This window comes from Ammospiza nelsoni, chromosome 15 (assembly GCF_027579445.1).
Source record: "Ammospiza nelsoni isolate bAmmNel1 chromosome 15, bAmmNel1.pri, whole genome shotgun sequence".
NCBI classification, from domain to species: domain Eukaryota; kingdom Metazoa; phylum Chordata; class Aves; order Passeriformes; family Passerellidae; genus Ammospiza; species Ammospiza nelsoni.
Window position 1 is genome coordinate 1,018,273 of NC_080647.1, and position 18,402 is coordinate 1,036,674.

At 54.9% G+C, this 18,402-nt stretch overlaps 1 protein-coding gene across 2 annotated transcripts in view; it reads left to right on the forward strand.

Annotated features, from left to right (window-relative positions):
• Positions 1-397: 397 nt before the first annotated feature.
• The window catches only part of PCDH19 (protocadherin 19), a 59,063-nt gene continuing 41,058 nt past the window's right edge, over positions 398-18,402 (forward strand). For both annotated transcript variants that reach the window (XM_059483184.1, XM_059483186.1), the window contains exons 1-2: positions 398-2,538; positions 5,371-5,698. In XM_059483184.1, coding sequence (XP_059339167.1) covers positions 398-2,538; positions 5,371-5,698 — 2,469 coding nt within the window. The remainder of the gene's footprint in view (positions 2,539-5,370; positions 5,699-18,402) is intronic.

The following is an 18,402-nucleotide window of genomic DNA, read 5'->3' on the forward strand; positions in this document are numbered from 1 at the left end:
CGCCGCCCGCCCCCGCGCCGCCCGCCGGCGCTCCGGACTGCGGGCAGTGGCGTGCGGCCGCCGCAGCGAGCGCCGGCGGGAGCGGGCTCGGCTGGCTCGGCGCTGCGCTGCACGGCTCGGCTCCTCGCTCCTCGCTCCGCTACCGCTCGGCTCAGCGCCCCACTTCTGCGCCCGCACCCGCTCGCCATGCCCGGCCCTTCCGCGGCGCCGCCGGCACGGAGCGCCTGAGCGGACGGCGTTGGCGTGTGCGCGGGGGACCGCGGCTCCGGCGCCCGCAGCCGCCCGCCGCCGCCGGGGCAGCCCGGCGGGCGCTGCCCGCATGAGCGCGGCGGGCCGCTGAGGCGCGCGGCCGGCGGCCGTCGGGGCGCGGCGCGGCGGGCGGAGCGGCGGCGCGGCCATGGGGGCTCTCCCGGCGCTGCTGGGGGCCGCCTTGCTCTGGGCCGGCGCCGGGGCCCTCGTCAACCTCAAGTACTCGGTGGAGGAGGAGCAGCGGGCCGGCACGGTGATCGCCAACGTCGCCAAGGACGCCCGGGACGCCGGGTTCGTGCTGGACCCCCGGCAGCCCGCCGCTTTCCGGGTGGTCTCTAACTCGGCCCCCCACTTGGTGGACATCAGCCCCGGCTCCGGGCTGCTGGTGACCAAGCAGAAGATCGACAGGGACCTGCTATGCCGACAGAGCCCCAAGTGTGTCATCTCGCTGGAGGTGATGTCCAGCTCCATGGAGATCTGCGTGATCAAGCTGGAGATCAAGGACCTTAACGACAACGCGCCCAGCTTCCCCACGGACCAAATCGAGCTGGAGATCTCGGAGACGGCCAGCCCTGGCACCCGGGTGCCGCTGGAGAGTGCCTATGACCCGGACTCGGGCAGTTTTGGGGTGCAGAGCTATGAGATCACCCCCAACGACCTCTTTGGGCTGGAGACCAAGACGCGGGGGGACGGGTCTCGTTTTGCTGAGCTGGTGGTGGAGAAGAGCCTGGACCGTGAGACCCAGTCCCACTACAGCTACGTGATCACGGCGCTGGATGGTGGTGACCCGCCCAACTTTGGCACGGTGGAGCTCAGCATCCGCGTCATCGACTCCAACGACAACAACCCGCTCTTTGAGGAGCCAGCCTACACCGTCAGCGTGCCTGAAAATGCCCCGCCGGGGACGCCGGTCATCCGCCTTAACGCCTCCGACCCGGACGAGGGCACCAACGGCCAGGTGCTCTACTCTTTCCACAGCTACGTCTCTGAGCGGGCCCGGGAGCTCTTCCAGATCGACCCCCAGAGCGGCCTCATCACGGTGAGCGGTGCCATCGACTACGAGGAGGGCCACGTCTATGAGCTGGACGTGCAGGCCAAGGACCTGGGGCCTAACTCCATCCCTGCCCATTGCAAAGTGACCATCAGCGTCCAGGACGCCAACGACAACCCGCCCCTCATCAACCTGCTGTCTGTCAACAGCGAGCTGGTGGAGGTGAGCGAGAACGCCCCGCCGGGCTACGTCATCGCCCTGGTGCGCGTCTCGGACCGCGACTCGGGGGCCAACGGGCGCGTGCAGTGCAAGCTCCTGGGCAACGTGCCCTTCCGGCTGCAGGAGTACGAGAGCTTCTCCACCATCCTGGTGGACGGGCGGCTGGACCGCGAGCAGAGGGACCAGTACAACCTCACCATACAGGCCAGGGATAATGGCATCCCGTCCCTGCAGGCCACCAAGTCCTTCACCGTCAAGATCACCGATGAGAATGACAACCATCCCCACTTCTCCAAGCCCTATTACCAAGTCATCGTGCAGGAGAACAACACCCCGGGGGCCTACCTGCTCTCGGTGTCGGCCAGAGACCCCGACCTGGGCCTCAATGGCAGCGTGTCCTACCAGATCGTGCCCTCCCAAGTCAGGGACATGCCTGTTTTCACCTATGTCTCCATCAACCCCAACTCTGGAGATATCTATGCTTTGAGGTCCTTCAACCATGAGCAGACCAAGGCCTTTGAGTTCAAAGTCTTGGCAAAAGATGGGGGTAATCCCTCTCTGCAGAGCAATGCCACCATCAGGGTGATCGTCCTGGACGTCAATGACAACACGCCCGTGATCACGGCCCCGCCGCTGGTCAACGGGACGGCGGAGGTGTACATCCCCAGGAACGCGGGGGTTGGCTACCTGGTCACCGTGGTCAAGGCAGATGACTATGATGAGGGTGAAAATGGCAGACTTTCCTACGAAATGGTGGAAGGAGACAGAGGATTTTTTGAGATCGACCAGGTCAATGGAGAGATAAGGACCACCAGAGCCTTTGGGGAGAATGCCAAAACAGCCTATGAGCTCATCGTGGTGGCTCACGACCATGGGAAAACATCTCTCTCGGCTTCTGCCTTGATTTTGATATACCTGTCTCCAGCCCTGGATGCCCAGGAGTCCATAGGATCTGTTAACCTCTCCTTGATTTTCATTATTGCCCTGGGGTCTATTGCAGCCATTCTTTTTGTCACCATGATCTTTGTGGCAGTCAAGTGCAAAAGGGATAACAAGGAAATCAGGACCTACAACTGCAGGTAAAGCTACCTTTGTTTATGTGCACCTGCGGGTCTGCTTTGATTTTTGCCCCCGCTGTTACTTTTGCATTTGCTGCTGTATACTCGGGGGCGGCGAAGAGGGGTGGATTTGCCTTAGGAGCAAAACCGAGGTTCCTACCCCTGCAAGAAGATTTCTTGCAAAGCTTTAAGAAATCGCTCTCTGCGAGGAGAGCGCGGAGTAACGAATCGCCTTAATTGTGCGGCTTGGCAATCTGTTGCAGCAGCGCGGATTCTCCGTGCTCCATCGCCGCTCGCAGCGGACAGAGCGGTTTTCCTGGGTTCGCCGGGGGCACGGCTGGTTCGCTGCCCAGGGCGGAGAGCCCCCGGCCCCGCAGCATCCCCGCAGCAGCCGCTGCCAGCGGCATCCCCGAGCCTCGGCGGGCGCTCAAAGGCGCTATTGTGTGCCCGCTGCGGCTCCCGGCCCCGGCACGGCACGGAGAGCAGCCCCGAGCGGCTCCGGCACCGGGCAGCGCTGCCGGGCACGGCTCCGGCCGTTTCGGTGCCATCGTGCCCCGGCTGGGCCGGCGCTCCTCGGTCCGGAATGCCGGCGGGGAGGTCAGCCCGCGCCCGGAGCGCTGAAAGGCTGAGCGGGGAAATCCAGTCCCCTGAATATGTAACAGCCCGGCGATTATTGTCTCTCTTTTACTATTCTCTGTGTTACACAAGTTAGGAGACAAATGCTAACCACACATGAATATCAATCAGATGCCATAAAAGAGCAGCTGCAATGCCTCATAAATGGTTTAATCCTGTTACTAGTGAAATAGCCATGACTTCTCCGTTCCTTCGGCACCGAGTCGTTTCAGAGAGGAGGGATGGAAATTAATTTTGCTCTACCTTGGAAACGCACGCTCGCCCCTGGCAATTCAGCGGCGCGGGGGGATGTGCGGTCTTTAAAGTTTTATTTACGCAGAAATAATGCCGGAGAGTCGGGGCATTGTACCCCGTTTTCACAGCGTAAAGTGCGTATATAAGCCTTTTTGCTCGATGGGGGAAAAATCATCTGCAAATAAAGGTCGGTCTGTGCTGTATTATGGGATGTCTAGCTCCGAGTGAAAGCTCACAGAGCAGATTTCTTGCCAGCTCGGCCCATTAAAAGGGGATGGGACCTGAATGGATAAAAATCATGTTGTGGTGGTGCCCCTAACAGCTACCCACAAACGCATAAGCCCCGGGTTTACTGTGACGGCTTGGGGATTAATGAAGTGCGGTTTAATTAAATAATTGGTCAATAGAGAAAGGACAGAAAAAATGAATGCCTGCAGGAAATAATTGGGCTCTCGCATTGCCAAACTTAAACATTTAGGTAAACAAAACAATTAAAGCTTCATCAGGCATTGTCGGACGAGTCAGCAGCATATAGAGCGTTGGCACAGCAGCAATCCCTGCCTCGCCGTGATTTTTCTGCACACTCGGGGTGCTGGGGCTGTGATCGGTGTGTGTCTGGGCAGGAGGCAGCTGCAGGGCTGGGGAGGCACCAGGCACCCTCTCCCCACGCCTTTGGGCTTTGCGGTGCCTTGTGCGAGAGATTCTTCACTGGAGCTGCTGGAGACTCTTCCAATGACGTGTTAATTTATGAGGCACAGATGAGGGCTGTTCGACTTAGTGGCATTTTCATGCTCAGGCAATTAGCTTTCTGGAACAAGAATATTTGTCCAAGATTTGCCTTTCCAGATAAACTGTATTATTTATTCATCCAGTTATTTCTGTTGCAGCTACTGGATTTTTTTAAAATGCTGTTATCACAACAAGAAGAGGAGCAAAATCCTGACTTTCAGATGTGCATTTCTGACTGTGCATGGCATTTGATGTGCTTCCCTAGGAAATACCGAGTTGCCCAGTGCTGTGCATGTACAATTAATGGCAGGGACTGTTGTGGTGCTCACTGTGGGAAGATGAGCCACAGCCAGTCTGAGCCGAGCAGACTCAACTAATGCAAGGTGCAAATAATTTGTCATTATTTGCTTGGGTGTTGTTTTGCAGTAACTTTTTTCCTCTGGTGTTTTGCAGAAGGCAAACAAAGCAGTTCATCAGTTGATTCTTTTGGCAGGTGGGAAGCGAAGAGGGAAGGAAAGGCAGAGAAAAACAAGCTTGCAGTGAAATAAAAAGGTCAAAAAGGATCATTTTTCTTTGCAAAGCACACGGTTGTTGTTCTCTGGTTTTGAGAAGGTGAAAGCATTTCCCAGCAGAAGGGGATGTGCGTGTCAGTGTGAGGCAGGAATGGAATTCAATTGGAGAAAAGATCAGGTATGATCAGGAGACAGTCAAAACACCAGCAGTTTAGATAAAGCATTAATAAACAAACAGCCTTTGGAGTGTGAGAGAATTGAGCTTGCCAGCTAGGACTGCTTCTGGGTCTGCTTTATTTACTGCTATGGAAAACGAACTGGGGAAAAAATCTGCTATTCGTTTTGAATTTTCATTACGGGGACCAAATTAAATCACTTTTAAAATCCTTATTAGGCATGGAAATGAATGCAGGCACCCTTTTCAGTTCATGGATTTTAACATCTCCATTTTTCTCTTCTGCAGGCTGGACTTTACTTCTAGTAACTAAATATCAACAATTACATTGACTAGGTCAAAACAGAAGCATTCTCCCTTCCCATTTTTTTACGCGTTTGACCTGAAAACGTTATGCGTGTGAAAATAAGCTAAAGAGTTGTGTTGTTGTGTTGTGCCACCAGCCCCAAACCATGACGTACCGTGCATGACTAAGAGCCCGCACGGAGATGGGGCCAGGCCCTCTGGGTTCCTGCGTGGGGCAGGGTTTGGGATGCTCTCAGCCCCTCATTTCCCTCTGTCCCCCAGGATCGCGGAGTACTCCTACGGGCACCAGAAGAAATCCAGCAAGAAGAAGAAGATCAGCAAGAACGACATCCGCCTGGTGCCGCGGGACGTGGAGGAGACGGACAAAATGAACGTGGTCAGCTGCTCCTCCCTCACCTCCTCCCTCAACTACTTCGACTACCACCAGCAGACGCTGCCGCTGGGCTGCCGCCGCTCCGAGAGCACCTTCCTCAACGTGGAGAGCCAGAACAGCAGGAACGCGGGCTCCAACCACATCTACCACCACACCTTCACGGGGCAGAGCCCGCAGCAGCCCGACCTCATCATCAACGGCATGCCGCTGCCCGAGGTGAGCGCGGTGCGGCCAGGGGCTGTGCCCGGGGTGGGTTCGGGCTGAGCTGTGCCCAGGATCAGCACAGGTTTGTGCTGAGCTGTGCCCAGGATGGGTTCGGGCTGAGGTGTGCCCAGGATCAGCAGGGTTTGTGCTGAGCTGTGCCCAGGGTGGGTTTGTGCTGAGCTGTGCCCGGGGTGGGTTTGTGCTGAGATGTGCCCAGGGTGGGTTTGTGCTGAACTGTGCCTGGGGTGGGTTTGGGCTGAGCTGTGCCCAGGGTGGGTTTGTGCTGAGATGTGCCCAGGATCAGCACAGGTTTGTGCTGAACTGTGCCCAGGGTGGGTTTGTGCTGAGCTGTGCCCAGGGGTCTGACAGTGCCAGCGCTGCCAAAACTGGTGTGACAGTGCCAGTGCTGCCAAAATGGCTCTGACAGTGCCAGTGGTGCCAAAACGGGCTGCTGGGCAAATGGGCACTGCTGCCTTCTGTGTGCTGCACAGGGCAGGTTTTGGTGGTTTCTGTGTGCCTGGCAGAGCACAGTAGGGTGGCTTCTGTGCGCTGCACAGGGCAGGCTTTGGCGGTTTCTGTGTGGTGGACAAGCACACTGCTGTGGTTCCTGTGTGTTGCACAGAGCACGCTGCTTTGGTTGTTCCTGTGTGTTGCACAGAGCACGCTGCTTTGGTTGTTCCTGTGTGTTGCACAGAACACACTGCTTTGGTGGTTCCTGTGTGTTGCACAGAACACACTGCTTTGGTGGTTCCTGTGTGTTGCACAGAGCACGCTGCTTTGGTGGTTCCTGTGTGTTGCACAGAACACACTGCTTTGGTGGTTTCTGTGTGTTGCACAGAGCACGCTGCTTTGGTGGTTCCTGTGTGTTGCACAGAACACACTGCTTTGGTGGTTTCTGTGTGTTGCACAGAACACACTGCTTTGGTGGTTTCTGTGCGCTGCACACCCCAGGGGGAGGCAGTGATGGAGCATGGGCAGGGGGAGCAGCCAGCACTCACCTGTGGGCTCTGGAGCACCCCTGACGTGTGGCCGTGGGTGGGGGTTTGATCCCCAGACCCTGCAGAGAGCCCAGAGGTGACCCTCAGGGCCCAGCCAGGCTGTGTCCTCGTGCCCGGGATCCTGGAGGGGGCTGTTGGCAGGAGGATTCTGAGTGTGGCGATGCTCAGGGGAGCAGACGCTGGCCTTCACAGGAGGTTTTTGAAAAGGCTGTTGGGAGCAGTGTTGGTGGCTGTTCTCTGGAGGCTGCAGGCCCTGCTGGGGGTGCAGACCATGCAGCATGTCCCATTGTGCCCACCTGCACACCTGGCCCAGTGCTGTCCCTGCACTCTGCAGGACCCTGGCTGGCATGGGAGGGATGGGTGGTACCTGCTCTCATCCACACCATCCTCATCAGTTTCTTCCAATTCTTTGGCTTTCCTGTACATCACAGGCATCATTTAATGTTGCTTGTTTGTCTCTCTTTGAATTATTGTTTAGTTTTAAGCAACACAATCAAAGGTTTGTCATGTTTCCTGCTTTGAACAGAATAACAAAGCTGAAAAAGCAGCTGAAATATTTATGGCTCACTCTGTTTTGTGTTCAGTGTGCTGGTGTAAATGCAAAATGCTGTTGCTGAAGGCAGAGGAGCTGCTTCAGATTCATCCTGGAGCTGCAGAGAGCCAGGCCCAGTGCTCTGCAGGGCTGCTGGAGAGGGCTGGTGCTGGGCCCTGCTCCTGCTGTGCTGGTACTGGCAGAATGCTCACTGAACCCTGGGGTCTGCCCCTGGGGCAGAACCCGCTCTGAGAGGTCGTGTACCAGGCTGGCCCACGCCAGTGACCACTGCTGTTGTGGGCAGTGCTCCCTGAGGAATTCCTGTGTTCCTGGGGCAGTGTCTTCTGGAGAGGATTCTGGAGTGCATCCCTGGCTGGTGCTATGGGCACTGGAGCAGTGGAGCATCCTGCCAGCCCGTGATTCACAAACCCATCGCAGGCTGGCATTCTCCAGGAGTGCAGGCTGGCACTGGGAGGTCTCAGGTGCCAGGGAGGATGGAAGGACCATCAGGACCATCACAACTGACAAAGTTGGCAGGCAGCTGCATGCAGAAGGCACTGCTGCCTGTGCTTCTCTGGGTGCAACAGCTGGGCTGGGGTCTCATGGAGTGTGCCCTCCAGGGCTGTCCCTGCCTTGCTCACCCTCTTTGTGAGGGACAGGGGATGCTTGTTTCTCCCTGTGCCTGCAGCTCGCCCCATTCTCCCATCTCTTGTGCAGGTGAGGTGCTCTGGGAGGAGCTGGTACTTGCCTGCAGACACCGGTCTGTCTCCTGTAATGAGTGCTGGAGTGTCAGTGGAACAGCAGCCCCGGGAGCTGGCCAGGGGCAGCACGCAGCTCACCAGTCCTGCCAGGGCTCTGGTGTGAGAGAAACGGGTCCTGGCAGGGGCTGCTCCCCCTCTGGAGTGCTTCTGGACAGAAGGGCAGGATCGGGGTACAGGGTGGAGAAATCCCAATGGGAAGCTGTTTGGAAGTTTAGTTCAGGGTGGGAATGTTGATGTTTCTTGGCAGAACCCGTGTGTTATGCTTCCAGCTGTTGCAGGCACGGCTGTCTTGCTGGTGGTGTGGGTTCTGTTGGCTTGTATAAATCCTGGTGACCCCTGGGAGTGAGGTGGTTCATTGGTGCTGGTGTCACCCTGTCCTGGCCCTCGGGGTGACACAGAAACACCAGCAGCTGTTCCTATGGGGGAGCATGGCAGCCCTGCAGCCCCTGCAGCCCCTGCAGCCATCCCTGCCGGAGCAGTGCTGTGCTGTGCTGTGCCATGGTGCTGTGGCTGTGCAGGGTGCTCTTGGCACACCTCCTGGGGCTGAGGGTGTAATAAACACACTCCCTGCCCAGGGTTTACAGAGCCAGAGCCTCCCCTGCAGTGGTGCTGTGTCTGGGCTGCTTTGGATGCTCCCAGCAATGGAGCTGCTGCTGTTTCCCCAGGGAGGCTCTGTGAGGTGTCAGCACCGGGGAGAGATCACTGCTGCTCCACCTAGGAGTGACTTCTCCTGATGGGAAGGCAAAGCTTGGGCTGACAGCAGATAAAATACGAGGAGAATGTGTCTGTGGCAGTGTCACTTGGCATATGGTGGCTGTGGCTGAGGGTGAGCTATTGCCTCTGCAGCACGTGCTGCCCCAGCAGTGGTGGGTCTGTGATGTGGCTGGTCTTTAACGTGAACCTCATTTATTTTAGCAGTCAGGAGCCTTGAAATAACCGTCCCCAAGGATGCCTTGTTTGTGGAGCTTCAGGAAATGTTTCTTCTAGTGCCGTGGCAGGTCTCGGGGCTGGGAATAATTGGGTTTGTTGGTGCTTCTCATCTTTCCCTGGTGATGTGGAAGGGATTAAAGAGGGGTGTCTGAGGGGCTGCAGTCCCGCTCTGAGGGTGTAACAGAAGTTTGAGCCCACCCTTATAAAGCCTTTCCCTTTGGCTGGGGCTGGGCTGTCAGCTCTGCTTGTGCCAGGGTACGGCTGCCAAGAGAGCATCAGGGATGCAGGGGCATATCCTGGGGTGCTCTGGCCCTGCTGGGATTCAGTGGGTGCCAGGGTGCCACTCAGGGCAGTGCCCACAGCCCCTCAGTGCCCCGTGGCTGTAGGCAGTGATGGTAGGAAGCGTTTGGAACAGCTCTGGTGATCCTGGCTGACAGCACGAGGCTTGGCCCCTGTTAGTTCAGGCTGGTTCTGCAGCAGGGACAGTGGGACATGCTGGAGCTGCAAGGGCACTGCTGCTCAGGGCCTTTGCTGCTGCTGAGAGCTCTTTTTGTCTTCCTTGAGCTGGATGAGAAGTCAGCTTTGAAACCAAAAGGGCTTGTTGTCAGGTTTTGCATGCATATTGCTGGGAGTTGTACCAGGAGATTAAAAATCAAAACTAATAGGAGCCATTAGGCAGCTTCCTTGATAAAAATGCGTGTTGCATTGGGGTGGTGTGGAAATTGGTCTGAATGCTGAGCCCTTTAGGATCCAGGGCACATGACCTGCATGCAGAGCAGCCCCCCTTGGGTAGCACTCACATGCCTGCGTCTTGACTTGGTGTTTGAAAGCAAACGGTGTGTGTGTGGTGGCTGGATCTGTTACATGCCAGATTTGCACTGCTTTGGGAGATGGCGTTCGTTTGCTGCTCCAGGATGGGAAACGCGCTGGGCACAGCAGCTGGCTCTGTCCCCAGGGCTGCCCTGGGGCCACCGTGGTGGCAGGGCCTGGCTGCCAGAGGCCAGGAGGTGTGACAGGGAGAGGAGAGCCCTCTGTGAGAGGGTGGAACTGGGTGGAACTGGCAGGGAGGTCCTTGGCTGGCTCTCTGGGATGGCTCTGGGATGGCTCTGGGATGGCTCTGGGATGGCTCAGTGGTGGCAGTATTGGAAGTGGCAGCCCTGGCATTGCTCTGTGAGCAGAGCATGAATCAGGCGTGGTCCTGCTCTGGTTCTGCTTTGGTTGAGCCCACAGGAGGAGAAGGTCAGGATGGAGCCCTCTCTCCTCCATCTCTGACCCAAACAGGACCCACACACCCAATAGCTCCCAGAGCTGTGGCCATCCAGCTCCTCCTGAGCTGATGGCCACCATCAGTAAGATGGGGAATTACTGGTTTTATGTGGTAATCCCGGTCTAATCCCCCAACCTTGATACACTCCCACATAATCCTCGCTCACTCTGATTTATTTAGCTGGGGCTCCTCGTGGCTCCAGGGATTATTTGAGGGAGCAGCAGTGGCAGGATGAGGCCCCGTTGGTTTCAGATCTGCTTTGTACTACCTGGAAAGCGTTCTGCTCGCTGTGGGAAATGGTTTTCTCAGCACAATAGAGCAATTTTCGTTTCAGGCAGCACCGGCAGCTTTTGCTCTGGCTATCTGGCGGTGTTAACTAAAGCGCATTTCTACAGCACACAAAGATTTTTGTTTTGTAAGAAATGAAATCAGCGTGGCTGTTTCTCTTTCTCTGTCATTTCTCTACTTGTCAATTCTTTCTTCCCCTCCAGCTTATCCTCCTCTTCTCCGCTAGCCTTAAAAAGCCCCCAAAGTGTCTGTTATAATCACATTTTGTGTGTTACAACCAGAATGAATGTACTCGCTTTAATATGCTGGGTTTGAGGAAATCAGTTTCTGTCTGGTATAACAGACAATTTGTTATAAACCATGCCATTTAGAAGTGAAGGGCCTCGCTTTAGTGCGGCGCTGGGGAAACGTCATGATATATAATTGGAAGGGATTTGGCTTGCTTCTGAGTAATGCTGTGTACAGAGCAGGGAGAAAGGGGAAAAGGAGATGATTTCCAACCCGGAGAAAGTTTGCTGTGTTGAGGCAGGCGGGGTGATGAGATGAGGCTTATTTTCAGGAGCCATAATAATTAAAGCATTAGCAGGGATGATGTTCCACTCGTGGGAAGGCTGGCTTCGCAGGCAGCGCTGCCAGTCTTGTTTTCTCCTTGGGAGGTCACTGTAACTCAGCACTTTTTTGTGCCTGCCACTGATGCACGGTGCTGGGGAAGGCAGGTCAGGCTCTGCTCTGCTCTGCTCTGCCCCCCGAGCCCCAGCAGCCCTGCCTGGAGCCAGCCAGCCTCAAACGGGAGTGACGCTCTCAGCTTTGGACATGCACTGCTTGTGCCCTCCCTGGGGATGGCTCCTGTCCCTGCCTGGGCACCCAGCCCCGCTCTGCATTGCCAGGGATGGTGGGATGGGACCCCCAACCTCCCTCCCTGGGGCACCCAGCCCCGCTCTGCATTGCCAGGGATGGTGGGATGGGACCCCCAATCTCCCTGCCTGGGGCACCCAGCCCCACTCTGCATTGCCAGGGATGGTGGGATGGGACCCCCAATCTCCCTCCCTGGGGCACCCAGCCCCGCTCTGCATTGCCAGGGATGGTGGGATGGGACCCCCAATCTCCCTGCCTGGGCACCCAGCCCTGCTCTGCATTGCCAGGGATGGTGGGATGGGACCCCCAATCTCCCTCCCTGGGGCACCCAGCCCCGTTCTGCATTGCCAGGGATTGGGGTGGTGGGATGGGACCCCCAATCTCCCTGCCTGGGCACCCAGCCCCGCTCTGCATTGCCAGGGATGGTGGGATGGGACCCCCAATCTCCCTGCCTGGGCACCCAGCCCCGCTCTGCATTGCCAGGGACCCTGGTACCCCCAGCCTCCCCGTGTGCTGCCCCTGCTGGCCCCAAGCCCCAGCAGATCTCTCAGTTTCACTGCTCCCAGAGTGGATTGTGTATCGCTGTGGGTTCCCTGACCTCTCAGAGTGTCACAGGCTGACATTATGGAAATCAGCAGCTCTTTATTCCAGTCTGAGGTCAGCCTAACCAAATTATACATCTCTTAATGCAATCGCCCCAAGCTGTTGTATGGAGAAATTCCCTTCAATACCCTGCAACAGAGATAAATACAGCAGCCCCCATTTGTGTTTAACCATGCCACGCTCCCTGGGTGTGGGGCAAGCCCTTAGTTCAACGCTCTTTGGCTTTTCCCAAGATCATCACATCATTTAGGTTGGAAAAGGCAGTTGAGATTGAGTTCAGCTAGGAGCTAAACATTGCCATGTTCCCCAGTAAACAGCACATGGTTTGTATTGGTGATGTGGGGCTGCCACCCCATCCTGGCAGCTCCTGGGGCTTTCCAGGGGTTTTCTGGGCTATGGTAGGGTCCTGGTTGGAAGGACCAAAGGGGTTTGCTCCAATGGTCTGTGGAGGATTAGGGCTGCTTGTGTTTAACAGCAAGGCCTGAGTGCTCCCATGGATATGATCATATTGTTGTATATTACATACTGTATGTTGTATTTGTGATATCCTCCGTAGAATCACAGAATCATTTAGCTCGAGGATTTAAGATCATCAGGTTGAGACAGTAACCTAACACTGCAGTGTTCACACCTGTATCCCTATGCCTACAGAAAGTGTGTATGGAATTATTACATATTGCATCTAATTATGTGGGTATATAATATGTCATATAATCAGATACATCTCATTTGTTTTTGTGCTACTGCTTTTATGGTTCACTTTTACTGGAACTGGAGAGGCTTCTCTTGTTTTCATAGAATCATAGAATGGTTTGGGTTGGTAGGTTCCTTAAATATTTCCTCTTGGAAAATTTGAATTTCTGATGCACATTTCTAATGCATAACTCGTGAAGTCTATAAAAAAAGCTTCTGCAACTATATTTACATGGCAGATAAGAATTTTCTCTTAAATTGGGAAAGATTTCTAGTAAAGTTTTTTAAAATTTTCATCCAAAGGATAGTCTTGCATGGGCTTTCTTACAGCAGTATCCCAGCGAATCTGTGTTGTATCGAGTGGTCTCTGTGGTTTCTCCCTCTGGTTTCCTTTGCTTGCAGCACGTGCTCATGCAGAGCCATCACTGAGGCCAAGTGCAGCAGCCTTTGAATAACCTTGTGTGCATCTGCTTGGCTGGGTGGAAGAGCTGCATTTTCCAGCTGCCATTTCCTCCAGTCCCTCCTGAGGGCTGTGAGCCAGAGCAGCTCCTCAGCCAGGTGCCCTTCCAGCTCCTCGGGCTCCTGCCCTCACCAGCTGTGCCCGCTCAGGCCATTCCTGAATTGCCAGCAAGGGCAGAGCCGCCGTGCCCTGCCTGCTTCCATCCCCAGCTGTGCCTGCAGGCTGCCCAGGGATGAGCCTCCCTCTCTCCTGGGAGACCTCTGTGCCCCATCATCTGTCCTGGAACCTTCTCTCCTCCATCTCTCCTGGCTTTGCCCTCTCTCCTCCCTCTCTCCTCCATCTCCCCTCCCTCTCTCCTCCCTGCCATCCCTCTCTCCTGACCCCTTGCCCACTCTGCCAGCAGCTCCTGCTCTTTTGTGGGGGCTCAGATGGGTGAGCCCCCCCAGCCCTGCCCGCTCCCCCTCTCCTGCCAGGCTGCTCGTGGGGCTGGCGTGGCCTTGCTGCAATAAATTGTCAGATATTGTTCCCAGTAGAGGCTATAGTTGAGTTCCAATCATTTTCTGTTAATTAAAATACAGGATGGTCTTATTTGTAGCATAAATAGTTGTAATCTGTGTGCTTATAAGTGTAATTATAATTCAAATTAGAGCGTGCTCTGCATAGGGCATGGGTGGGGTGCTGTGCAGGCAGTGCTGCCCTGGCAGGGCTGTGCTGGGTCTGGGACAGTTCCAGTCCCCAGGGTCCCCAGTGTCCCCAGTGTCCCCAGTGTCCCCAGTGTCCCCAGGGTCCCAGGACAACATCACCAGGGCTCAGCACAGGACACTGGGCTGCTGGCAGCTCCCAATGTCACTGTCCCTGCTGGGGCAGAGCCTGTCTGTGGCACCTGTTGGAGGGTTTGTGGAGAAGAGGCACAGCATCTCTGCTCCAGTGTCTCCCTCTAGCTCCTTGTGTGGATTTGGAGTGGAGGCATGGCTTATGTCAGCTGGACAAGTGATTCATGCTGAGCCTGAAGTGTCTCCTGTTTAACATGGAATTACAGAGAGTTCTCCAGGCCTGGTGAGGGCTGGGGACAGCTGATGCTGCACAGGCAGGAGTGTGACAGGTACTGCTCTCCTGCAGCCTCTGATGGCAGCTGGGCACCCACAGGTGATGCCAGTGCTGCACCTGGCACCCAGGACAGGCAGGTGGGTGACAGGTACTGCTCTCCTACAGCCTCTGATGGCACTGAGCACCCACAGGTGATGCCAGTGCTGCACTCCTGCAGCCTCTGATGGCACTGAGCACCCACAGGTGATGCCAGTGCTGCACCTGGTGCCCAGGACAGGCAGGTGTGTGACAAACCTGTCAGTCAGAGTGTGCTGGGGACTCATCTGCAGGTGAGCTCCTCATCTTGCACCCTGCTGAGGTCTGGGTGTGAATGCCCTGTGTTTCTCACGGGGAGCTGGAGCTGCTGGATTATTCCATCGTTTGTACTGGCAGGTGTATGCCACAGGGCAGGTTGTAAATTCCCGTGTTGGTGGATTGCATTAACCCATCCTAAGTCAGGTATGTAAAATTCCATTAAGTGAAACCCCTCTGGCATTTTCTCACCCGGGCTCCAGCTCTGCAGGCTATGCTAATGCAGTGTGTTTGCTCATCTATTAGAAGGATGATGGCTTTAAAATAATAACATTTATCTTTGGCAGCAGACTTACAATAGTGCACACCGAGTACAATTTTGTGAAAGGCTCTGCAGATGTTGCCTCATTCAATCTGGGTCAAAAAGAGTGCTTAGAATCATAAAGGTTAGGAAGAGATCAAATAATTCGGTGGTTTTATTGCTGAATAATGTACTTGGAAAATATCATTCACCGTTATTAGACTAAGTGAGTACAGAAAACACAGGACTCAATAGCCATTTCTCAGTATTGGCTGATTTTACTGTTTTTATAATGTAGCTAAATTCCCTGCTATTGATTGCAGCATCGATTATCGATCTGGAGATGTAAGTGTAAGTGATGGTGGGAGCACACAGGAGCTGGGCACTTGGGCACTCAGCAGCTCTTCCCTGCAGTGCCTGCTGGTGGGCAGCACATGCTGCAGCACACTGAGGCTGCTTCTGGGGAGCTGTCAGGGCTTTCAGAGCTGTTTTCACGAGTGAGGATGAAAAACAGGAAAACACCCGTTCTGTGTGTTCTTTCCCGTGCCTGAGAGCTTATGTAAACTTGCTGAGGCAAACCCAGATGGGCTGGGACGCTGGCAGCAGGATGGGGCTGGAGCCTCTGTCACCTGCTCCCTCCTGGACCTTTCATATTCAGATTCACATCTGGATGCTCTGGCAGGGACCCAGCTCACACGTTCAGTAAGCGGAGCCTTGGGGCTGTGCCTCGGATACAGACCCAAACCTGTATGCCCAAAACACTTCCCAGGGCTTTGGGAGCAGTTCCTCTGCCTCCTTCCCCAGGTGCTGTGCCCAGGGGCAGTGCCAGCTTGGGCTGAGGCTCTCCCTGGACAGCAATCAATTATGGGGACTGGGTCAGTGAGAGCAAAGCCGTGCCCCTCTGGGCTCTGTGTCCTGTGCTGAGCTGGAGCAGGGCTGGCAGCATCACTGTGGGAGCCACAGGCTCCTGCTGGGCTGGGGTTCAGCCACACCATGGGTTCCTTTGTTTGGGGAAAAAAGAGATAAATTTTGGAATATGTTCATCTCCTGTTCCCTGCACTTAGTTGTTGTCAGCATTAATATGCCATTAACACATGCTCATTAGGAGGAGAATGATTGTACCCTGCAGAGTAAGGGGGAAACCTTCATTAGGCACTAACATATTGAAGTGAGCTGCAGACTTCACTTGGGAGAGCTGGGGAGTGCTCTGCTCGGCTTCAGGTTTCCCTGATTCCTCCTTTTGGTCTGATGAAAAAAGCACCTCACCTTCTGGCATGTACTTTGGTCTGATGAAAAAAGCACCTCACCTTCTGGCATGTATTTTGGGTTATAGGTGGGGAGGATGTGCAGGTGAGCCTGGGCTCAGCCTGGGCTCAGGGTCCAGCACTGAAATCCTTTTGGGACCTCAAACCCATCTGTCCCCAAATCGAAACCCTCCCCATCAGTGCTTATTTTGCCATGACACAAGCCCGAGTCACCCCTCCAAGGGCTCTGTTGGCTCTTCAGCCTCAGTGAGATGAATTCCTCACGGGGCTGGGAGATGCTGGGGGAGCAGATCTGTAGAGAAAGGAGGTGTCACTTCTGCACGCTCGCTTTTCACACTGTGAGGACGTTTTAAGCGTTTGTGTGGCCTTGCTGCCTGCAGTCTGCACCATGCCCTGCCCTGTGTGACAGGGCAATTGCTGGCCCTGCTGATCACTGCAGCGGGGTCCCCTGCTTGCTCACGGCTCCAGGCTGTGCCTGCTGCTCTCCTAAAGTCAATCAATGGCAATAATTGCAAGTTCAGGTGGGGCTGAGGGAGGAGGGAGCCCTGGCAGACAAATATTTGCTGATCAAGACCCTGTGCAGGTGCAGATGTCTCTGTGATAGGTAAGAAGGGATGGACAATAAGGACCATATGTGGTATTTAATCAGAATTTATTCTAAATTGAGTGATTTCGTAGATTTCCACAGAGCTGGCAGCTGTCCTCTGTATTAGGAGTGAATGCCCTGGCTCTGTCCCTGCCCCACTGCCCTCTGCCCTGGGGCTTTGCAGGATATTTCAGCGTGGGTGCAGCGTGGTCCCATCCTCTCTTGCCTCTGTGTAGGCATAGCCAGAGGGAATCCCACAGATCAGTGTTCACCAATAAACCTCAGCAAAGCTGAAATGACATTTGACTGGGCTGGGCTTGCTGTTGTGAAGGTAAATGAGAGCCTAGCCCAGACTGGAGCTCAGGCAGGTCCTGGAGGAGGCAGCTCCTCCTGCAGATCATCTGCCCTTGTCAGGGAGGGAAATGAGCTGCCGAGGTGAGATACCACCATGAGACAGGCTGGGTTTGGAAGCTTTTTGGGTGTCTCTGTTCATGGACCATCTCCAGTGGTGGCAGCTGGCCCTGCAGCGGTGCAGGAGGCAGCTGGGTGGCTGTCCTGGCTCCACCCAACGCTTGGGTGTTTTGGGTGTTTTGGGTGTTTTGGGTGTTTTGGGTGTTTTGGGTGTTTTGGGTGTTTTCTGTCTCCCCCTCATCCCGCACGCTGTCTGCAGGCAGAGCAGCCACAGGCTGGATGTGGTCCCAGCTCTCCATGTTGGGGATGTGGCTGTGTCCATTTGCTGGCTGCTGCGTGACTCATGTAATCACCATGCGAAATGCATCATTCATAAACTGTTTAACGTGACCTTTTGTACAGTAGCACTAATTATTATTATCACAGAAGCCCAGTAAACTAGACTAGTAATTATCAGGGATTTATTTGAATGGACAGCTAAGCTATTCTTGGCAAGTTAGTCAAAGCAGTTGTCATGACAGCCACACAAATGTGTCTTATGAATTGGGTTAATTAGGGTAATTAATAACTGTTGTTTTGCCCTTTTTAACAAGGTATTGCTGAGACACTATCAAAAAATAGCAATTGTACCTAACAGAAATAGTCTTATTTTAGCAGCAGCCCTCACATCACAAAACAGAAGCAGTAAATACCTGTTGGGTTGTTGTTTCACAAAGAAATGTGCCATCCAACCTTGTCTTTGAGAAAAAGCAGGGGGTTAGAGGCTCTGCTGTAATTTTTCTGTTGTGCTTCCCCTCCTGGGCCATATTACCAAGAAATGGATCATCATCCTCGCTGATATTATCATTATTTATTGCAGTGCTGTGCTGCACTGAGCTGCTGTCACAGGGAGGTCAGGGCAGTCACGGGTGGTCAGGGCAGTCCCAAGGTGCTCCTGTCAGTGGGAGCAGGCTCCGCAAGGACTCGGAGCCAATTTTAAAGTTGTGGCCATAAATTAGAGCAGTTCTGCTGATGCATCGTCACCGTCGTCATCAGGACAGCAGGTGCCAAAGCGCCGCGTCCTCGCTCGGCAGAGCATCTGCTGCCTCTGAAAGGAGCTTCTGCTGAATGCAGGCATTTGCTTCTCTGAGAGCCTCCGAGGATCCTGGGCTGGAAGAGACCCACAGGGATCCTGAGCTGGAAGAGACCCACAGGGATCCTGAGCTCAGAGAGACCCACAGGGATCCTGAGCTGAAAGAGACCCACAGGGATCCTGAGCTCAGAGAGACCCACAGGGATCCTGAGCTGAAAGAGACCCACAGGGATCCTGAGCTCAGAGAGAGCCACAGGGATCCTGAGCTGGAAGAGACCCACAGGGATCCTGAGCTCAGAGAGAGCCACAGGGATCCTGAGCTCAGAGAGACCCACAGGGATCCTGAGCTGAAAGAG